At 42.7% G+C, this 8893-nt stretch overlaps 1 protein-coding gene across 2 annotated transcripts; it reads right to left on the bottom strand.

The window, feature by feature from the left end:
• Window positions 1–1555: 1555 nt before the first annotated feature.
• Window positions 1556–7493, bottom strand: TMEM109 (transmembrane protein 109). Of its 2 annotated transcripts, none has more exons than XM_020792445.3 (4): window positions 7286–7493; window positions 6424–6691; window positions 5400–5502; window positions 1556–3020 (listed from the first exon to the last, which is right to left on the bottom strand). In XM_020792445.3, exons 2-4 carry the CDS (start codon window positions 6658–6660, stop codon window positions 2641–2643), a joined length of 720 nt encoding a protein of 239 aa, XP_020648104.3. In that variant the 5' UTR covers window positions 6661–6691; window positions 7286–7493; the 3' UTR covers window positions 1556–2640. The 2 variants fall into 2 exon arrangements, with proteins under 2 accessions (XP_020648104.3, XP_020648105.3); XM_020792446.3 differs by having other exon boundaries at window positions 7378–7493.
• Between the last annotated feature and the right edge of the window lie 1400 nt (window positions 7494–8893).

Here is an 8893-nt window from a genome sequence, read left to right as displayed (position 1 = left end):
TCACTGCACAGTGGAATGGCAGCTGGTAGGTGGCCCAAACACAGTCCCATTACACAGACAAAAGTGCTGTGAGAATCAGAGGAGCAAGCCAGTTGCAACTAAATCTGCCCCACTGGTTTCAAAAGGAAGAGTTCTATGGCTGTGGGTCTTTTTCCATGTATTTACTTCTAGGCAGTATCCCCCCCCCCCCCGCTGAATGGTGTACCAATTTTATAACTCCTCCATAATACGTGGCCTGCCACAATATCACAGATTTCTCTTAGCCTCCAGCATGAAAGCAGAGGTATTATTTCAGGGTCAGGGCAAGCGCTGATATTGAATTGACCCAAGCCACTTCACTAAAGTGAAGGACCCAGTGTTGCCTTCCCCCATCTACACTATACATATAGAATTTGAAAGACGCCTCCCAAGTCCTTACAGGGTAACACTGGGCAGGTTGAGGGACATTCCCACATTCCTGTCTCTTTCTCAAGACCAATGAAGATGTGAAACACAGCATGAAATGTAAAGACAGAATATGTCCATGCCATTGTTGGTCCAAATGTTGAAGCCTCAAGACAATGCATGACACCTAAGCAAGCGCATGGGAACAAAGACCTCTGCTCATGGCAAAGAGTTTAAGCAATTCCTTCACCATAAACAGCTGTTGCACTTTCACCTTACAATGAAGGCATCCTACAAGCTCTCCAGGCTTTGCTACACAAGACAGCAGCTTCCCAATTAGAAGCTGGGGTTCTTTAAGGGGTAAATGATTCTTGTTTAACCGACAAGGCCAAGTGTACTGTGCAGCTACAAATCCATGAGAGGATAGTTACATAAACATTTCCCGTTTTGATAGGTTTCCCTTTGCTTGCCTAGTCTCATACTAGATGTGGTATCAGTCATTTCCATGATGTTCTGCAACAGGCAACCTGCCAGAGCAGGAAAACACTTGGCCCTTCTGCTCTGAAGAGGACACCAGCCCATGAACTGTATATTACTTTGCTTTTGTTTGGCAGCTGCCAAAGGGAGGTCAATAATAGGCACCAGGGCTGTGCACCTGTCTCCACTCTGGATGGATGTTTTGTCATTCTCTAATTGCAAAGTTGGCATCCGATATAGTTTGGTCCTTGATGAAAATGTACACAAATTGTACTAGTGCAAGACTTTCATCTGAAGGGTCATTACTTAGAAGCAAGCTCCACTCAACTCAATGTAAATACATGGGCGCAAGCTGTTTGTGTTCTTATATGGGGGCATGCTATGCAGATGTAGGCATTTTAAAAACTATGCACAATTTCCAGGTGGAATCGGAACACTTGTACTCCTGTGCTAAGAAGCAGAGTTGGGAAACCTGTGGTCCTACAGAGAATATTGAAAGTCCATTCCCAGCTGTCACAGAATACATGGCCAGTGGGGAGTTACTGTCTGACGGAAATTGTTCCACAAATGTAGAGGTTCCCCCTTCCTGCCAGAAACTGGTTGAAGCACACAAAGTCCTTGCATCTAACTTACCTATCCATGCCTCACCTCCTTTTAGAAAGAGATGAACTGAAAGAAGCACCTAAAGCAAAGATAGAATGATTAAATAGCCTTTATTTGGAAGATCGAAAGAAAATACAAAATTTCTTTAAAACTGAGAGCTTAAAAAATATATTTGGCAACCAATAGGAGTCTCATACCACCAAGCAATTTATGCTTTCCCCCTGAAACAGGGTTTGTTATTCTATTGGCACAAATTCGATCTGGATGAAAGTTGTGTATACATTCACTTTGTCGCTGATTTATGGCTTATTTCATGTAGGACAGGTAGGTGAACTCCGCCTGTCATGGCACCACTTAATTGTCTCATGCAAAAGCAGCCTACATAAGAAAACAGCATGGCCTTTATTTTAAATGGCATCTTTGGCTTGTAGGGAGGTAGGACATATGTGACTACCACAACCATAGCCATCCTTCTTAGTATTCGGAGACATACTTGATTGCCCTGTCAAATATATAGATTGGCATGGTTATATGGCATTCAAGCCTGAGATCCTCAGGGTGAACCTTAGGATGAAACATCCAATTTTCCTATCCTTGTATATGCAGCATGGTAGGAGAAAAACAAACTTTTCTTTCTAAAAACGATCACACATACATCATCAGGCCTACCATACACAAAGAGACAAAATGGTGTGCCCTGGGCTGAATGAGGAAACAGGAGAAAGCTGGTCTAAATCTTAGACTCTAGGAAAAAAAGAGTGAACAGCATTGTGATTTTTGAGGCATGTGCCTTTACAAAGCCACTTGGATGAAGTGGTGCATGTGTGGCTTGCAGTGGGTTAGAGCAAGTTTGTAAACTAGCTTCTGGACACACCAAAGCTGGCCAGCACTGCTCTAGGAGGAGGACATCCGAGATAAACAAGATGAAAGACAAGGATCGGGAAAGATCTTATGAACAGGCTGCTGCTGCTGCCATCAATTAGAAGGCAATGTTATCTCAGATATATTCAAGCTCCTGTGCATCAGCTGCCTTTATGATTTACACGTTCCTGCATAGTTGTGGGTATAGAGATACACAAGTGCATCTACAGTCTAGGATGAAGTCATGGGATACATGAAGAACAGAGTAACTGCTTCTTAGGAAAGGTACATGGACGTTACTGGTTCATGAGAACCTCACTCATCGCCCAGGTGCTTGGGAGAGCGTCTTTGCCTGCGTAGCTCCTCCACCTGGCGCTCCAAGCTGCGAACTTTGGCTTCCAGACGTGCTCCTGAGTGATGCGATCCACTCAGCCAGCCCAGGAGGACATACAGCGTGAGCAAGGCCAACATAAGCAACACCTGCACAGAGCGGTCAGGTACTGCAGAGACTATGAACATAAAGCAAGCCCCAAAGAGGACCACCTTGAGGCCCCACATGATGCGACTCAAGACAGCCAGTATGAGACTCAGCAGCAATGACAGCACCCAGTAGCCAATCAGAGCAGTCAGGCCCCAGAGCAGCAGTGTCTGGACCTCCTCAGGTCTCATCTTAAGGAACTGAGTCAAATGGTCCCCTGAAACACAAAAGAGAAAAACAGAACATTAGGTTGACTCAAATAATGTGATGCTATAGCATTTCATGGTGACGAGAAAGCCTCATCAAGCACTGGAGCGGAATACTCCTCTTGCACTGGGACGTTGGTTCTACTGTGGGCAGGAAGAGAATGGGGGCCCCAGTGTTTCAAAGAAAAACAGTTTGTCAAGGGCTGATACCAAAGCTCTTTGGCCCGAGGTCTCAGCCAACGAAGTGCCTGGCCCTTAGCTCAAACCGGCACACAGAGACTTGAAACCAATTGATACATTTTGCAGTAGCAAATCCACTTAGTTAAAAGGGCAAAAGGAACTTTTCTGTTAGACACAGAAATATTATTCAATTCATACCAATATTATTCAATTAAGTCACATTTTTAGCCAGAAAATTACTGCAACAAAAAAATTTGGATAGTAAACTCTTTGAGATCAGCTGTGCAACTTAAAATGCATTAGGGTTCAAAGTAGCAGCATAAACCCAACACTATGCAGCCAGAACACTCCCTGGAAAAGACTGTGATGTTGGGAAAATGTGAAGGCAAGGGGAGAAGGGGACGACAGAGGACGAGATGGATGGACAGTGTCATCGCACCTACCAACATGAATCTGATCAAACTCCTGGAGGCAGTGGAAGACAGGAGGGCCTGGTGTGCTCTGGTCCATGGGGTCACAAAGAGTTGGACACAACTTAACGACTGAACAACGACAATGCAGCCAGATTCACTGTAACTTTATCTCCCTGTCTGCCTAGATGCATTCTTCCATGTGTCCCATAAACTGCCTCTGGTTTCCCAGCCTCCAGATTTGGTTTTGAAGCAGGAATAGGGGCTGCAGTGAGGATGTCCTACTTCCCTTGGATTCTGCCATTTCACCAACAGAATTCCACCACTGTTTTCCAACAGCATTTACCAAACATATATTCCTCTCTGCAATCTGATTTCATATCATTACCCTTCTCCTTTACATTGGGGGGAGTTGTGAAGGAGTTGTAGAGGAAAAGGAGAGAGCAGAGTGAGCCGTCCCCTCAAACTGAGACAAAAGGAGAAACAGAGTCAATAGGGATACTGGAAAGCAAAGAGTTAAATGTAGAAGAGAAAGAGAGGGAATCAAAGGAAAAGAGGGAAAAGTCCACAACTGGAGGGAGATTGGGCCAGACATCCCTGCTGTGGGACCATTTGTGTGGTCCAGAGTGCTCCTATGAGGAAGTCCACCAATCGAGAAAGCTTTGGGCCAGCCTCACAATGAATCCTGTTAATTCTAAACCTGAATTATTGTCCCCGCAGTATGGACAGTTACCCGATGTTAGTTAGTTTGAACTTATAGAAGCTGTCGTTGATTCGTCCAATGTTAAACCAAATAAAAAGTTTAATGTTCAAGAAGAGACTCAGTTGTCTTTTCCCGCCAAAAAGGAGGAACTGCTCCAGATCTTCAATGAACCTGATCACATTTATACACATAGTTAAATCTTCAAGTGCAAGAACTGCTGTTTTAAGGCCTGCTAATGCCTGCAGGGATTCATATTTGAATAGCATTATCCAGAACTATCAAACAATATTTTCAAAATCCCTCTAGGTCCTATGTTTCAGAAACAAAGCTCTCTTCATGTTGCTGATCAAATATGATTGGCAATCTTGAAGTGTTTCAGAATTAAGAATAATGTGACTAGGTTTTACTCATCCTAGCAGGTGTACACTGGTATCAACCTCAGAGGGTGCATGCCTCTAAATGGCTGGAGAATGTAGATGCGTATACAATTATACACAACATAGAAAACGCTGATTGTTTTCCTTCTCTCATAATGCCAGAACCAGGGATAATCTACTATGATTGGAGATCAAATAAAGGAAGTAGTATTTCTTCACACAGCACATACTCCCATTATGAATTCCTTGCAGCTAGAAATGACCATCAACATACATGATTTTGAAAAGGGAATTTGGTTCATGAAATAAAAGACTATAAATGGCTTCTGGTAATGACAGCTAAATATTACCTCCAATATCTGAGACAGAATATTTTCCAAGAAAAGTTATGGGAAACATGAATAGAAAAGCAGTGGTTTTCTCATATCTCTCTTGAGGGCTTCCCAAAAGGCATCTGGTTGGCTATTGTAGGAAACAAGATGCTGGACCAGGCAGATCTTTGGTCTGATCCAGGAGGGCTCTACTTATTTTCATGAGTTTATACAGATAATACATACTAAGCCCTGTGTCTTCTTTATTTGGAAGAGAGTTCTACAGGACAATAAAGATGTGCAAACTTGTCACCTATTACTTTTGTGCTGGAAGTAAGCAAAGCAGCAGAAGGGGTTGAATATGTCCAACCCCTCCAGTTTCCCCTTCCCCCACATCCTGGCCACTTACCAGCCATTCCAAAGGAAGTAAGGAACTGCCCTACTATTCGAGCCACAACAAATAAAGCAGAAGAGATCCCAGAGGACACTATCCAGAACAGGGAAGAGATATTCTGCAAGGAAACGCACACATGGAAGTTGTCAAAAGCTGTTGTAGAGCAGATTACCAGGAGAAAAGAAGTGGAGAAAGACTACACATACAACATGAGATTTACTGCAAACTGTAGATAAGGAACAGATGCTTTATGGATCAGGAAATGGCCATTAAGAAATGATAAATGCTAATGTTTCTGTTGGTTTTAGTACAAGTACCTAAATGTAAATTTGCTTGATTTATTACTGATAGTACTTCAGCAGTTCATTTTATCTAGTTAGTTATAACTAACACACACACATGTTAGAAACATGAAACACTGCTTCAACATGAGTTTTTAAAAACCGATTGACTTGGTAAGTTTTATTCATCTTTTACCGAATACTTTCATGCAAAGATGGGATTAACACAAATTGATTAAATTACCCCTTTTTGATTATGGTATGGGTTTCACAATGTATCTGTTTTTGCAGACTATCTGCTAGGATAGTAACAGGACCTAGTCAAACATGCAACCATGGGGGGGGGGCGGAACTACAGTGTAAGACAGACAGATGTATGTCTCCCTTTTTTTTCTTCTGAGGAAGCACAAGCTGGTTTAGGGTTAGTCAACAGATTAAGAACAAGCAGATGGTGCAGCTCTTGGGAGACACATTTAAACTGAGAACAAAGGGAACATGCTTCCTCATGTTAGGAGTCACTACCAGAAAACAGCACACCTGTGCAAAGGCTAAGCCTTTACCTGAAGGGCTAGCTTTCCACAGTTAAGTGTGGAGGTTTTCCCTGCACAGCAGAAGAAAAAACATTCCATCATATCTTCTCTGTATGCACAGTAAAGTGGTCTAGGTTCCACAGGCTCCCCCAGAAACCTGCAATTCAGTTCACACGTGCTACTTTCCCACAGATACATGGCAACTACTTTATAAGGAACCATTTTTACCTCACTCAACATTTTGAAGTTGTGTTTTCCAATCAAACCCTCCACAGTCGTCCTTACAGTACGAGTTGTTTGGGACAGAAAGTCAGATTCCACATGTTTCTCTCGCCAAGACTCACTCCGGTGGTGTTGGGCATTGATTATATCCACGTGTGCAAGAGACAGCAACATGGCAATGGCAAAAAGGGATTGCATCAGGGACTTGCAGATGGTCCGTACTATGCAGACCCTCCCAGACATCCTTCTAGTCCTTATCTTCACACAAGTTTATCTGCAAAGGTAACAAAAAATATGACAACCCCCAGAGCTAGTTTATCAGGTTTTTGCAGTCAGTTTCAACTGCAAATGATAAACATGAAAACATCTACCAGCTCAAGGAAGTTATGTGGAAATATGAAGTCACAGAGAAATGCATACTGACAGGAATGATGTACCCTGGATTTTAGCTGCAAGACTTATGTTTAAAAAATTAGGCTGTCTTCAAGACCTGATGACCTCCCAATGTGGATTACACTATAACTTTCCTTACTTTAATAAAATAAATACATAGCAATCAACAAATACCAGCCAGAAAAACAAAAGTAGTGCTAAAAGTCAAAACACGATTAAATTGAGAATTAAAATACAGTAAGGAACACTCCCATACACACTTTTTTGTGTGGGCCCATTTACTATACACACGCTGGAAAATGTATATCCTCGCAGTAACACGTAGCAGATGGGCTTGGCGGGAGAGGGACACCTCCGCCAGCCTGAAAGCAACTGAATTATAAAAAAAGGGAACTTGCTGGTTCCTCCAAAACAAAAACACCTTACACCCCTCCACCCCCGAATTCCATGCAGAAGAGGGTCAAGAGGGTCCTACCGAGATTTCGCCTGCGGGAACCACACACAGACCTAAAACGAATAAGCTGCAGGCGTCCCGTAACGTCAAGCTGAGCGAGCAAGGACGCCTACCTTCCAGCTCGGCTCCAAACAAAACTTAAGAAAGCCAAAGAAAGAAATCCTTTATTCTCTCTCTCTTCCCCGCCCCTTCCCTCCTGATGGTGAATTTCAAATCCTGCTCCAAGCCCAGCTGCATTCTGGGAAATGGAGTCCAAAGCGCCGCTCAAACCCCCCCCAGGCAGCAGCACGCTGGGCATTGTAGTCCTGCTACGCCATTTCTTCCAACAAAACCTTGCTTTCTTTAAATTGGAAATAACGTTTTCACACCTAAGAGTTGCACGTTTAAGATCAAGAGTTAGAACATTTTGATGTTTATGTTTGCTGCTGAGTCCTTTCCCTCCTGTCACAATTTTGCATATTTTTACAAAGTCACCTGCCAAGTTCTTTCCCAAAGAAATTCAAACGAAGAGGAACCTGCTTTAGCATCTGAGGATTGGATTTTGATTTGCTGCCCATATAAAGGTACCAGGATTTTAGTGTAGAAAGTGATTATCTCAACAGTAGTAGTTGTGAGTTTTCAAGATCATCCTGTGATAGCTAAACAGATTAATATATGTTAGTAAGTAATTCAATAAATTACAGTATGTGCCATCAAATCAATTCTGATTTATGGTGATTTCTCAGCGAGTACTCAGAAGCAGCTTACCTGTCCCTCTAGCACAGTGGTCCCCAACCTTGGGCCTCCATATGTTCTTAGATTTCAACTCCCAGAAATCCTGGCCAGCAGAAGTGGTGGTGAAGGCTTCTGGGAGTTGTATTCCAAGAACATCTGGAGGCCCAAGGTTGGGGACCACTGCTCTAGCATATTATAGCTTGCCCAAGGCCAGATGGTGTTAGCTCTTCTCCTACAGAGCACAGTGAGGAATCCCAAACCCATGGGTGCTTCAAACTCATTGAGCTATCCAGCCATCATGGAGATGAGTAGCCTTTGTCCACCCCAAAAAGGAAGAGAGCTTAACTTATCCATAGGGCCACAGGGAACAGGAGTGCAAAACAGTGGTCATAAAACAAGTATCAGGTGGTAATGCAAACAAACCTGGATAAATCAGATAACTATGCATTGTAATATGAAGCCACAGAAACAATTGATAAACGTCCAGTGACTATCAAGAGTAAGAGGACATGATGTGCTGACAAGCTGATTCAGACTTAAAGTGATCCTTTCAATGTTTTCTAGATTAATTAATTCATTCAGTTATACTGCACCCATCTAGTGCCTTGGCAGTACGTACTCTGGGCGGCTAACAATATTTGAAAACAAACCCTAGCTACCTCTTTCCACTTACAAAGCATAAATGGTGAGATCCAAAAGAATATTAAATCCTGAATATCTAAAGAAGAAAAAGAAATAAAGTACTCATAAGTTGTTTACCGGTCACTTTTTATGGTAGTGCTCTGGCACTGTGCAGTTTCCCAAAAACCTAGCGTTAATCATATTCCAATTCTCTAAATCCAGGCAATCTAATCTGAATATTGCATAAAACGACTTTTCCCATATTATGCAAATTAAGCACATTTGTTGTTGTAC

Source organism: Pogona vitticeps, chromosome 1 (assembly GCF_051106095.1).
Source record: "Pogona vitticeps strain Pit_001003342236 chromosome 1, PviZW2.1, whole genome shotgun sequence".
In the NCBI taxonomy this organism is placed as follows: domain Eukaryota; kingdom Metazoa; phylum Chordata; class Lepidosauria; order Squamata; family Agamidae; genus Pogona; species Pogona vitticeps.
Note: the sequence above shows the minus strand (reverse complement) of the source record. Positions and strands in the feature narration are given on the sequence as shown.

What these genes read in the sequence shown, in the direction of transcription:
- TMEM109 (XM_020792445.3), bottom strand. Translation starts at nt 6,660, where the DNA reads ATGTCTGGGAGGGTCTGCATAGTACGGACCATCTGCAAGTCCCTGATG. An exon ending in ACTTCAAAATGTTGAGTGAG is followed by an intron (nt 5,503 to 6,423) that starts GTAAAAATGGTT and finishes GTTTCCTTGCAG; the next exon opens with AATATCTCTTCCCTGTTCTG. An exon ending in TACTTCCTTTGGAATGGCTG is followed by an intron (nt 3,021 to 5,399) that starts GTAAGTGGCCAG and finishes TTTGTGTTTCAG; the next exon opens with GGGACCATTTGACTCAGTTC.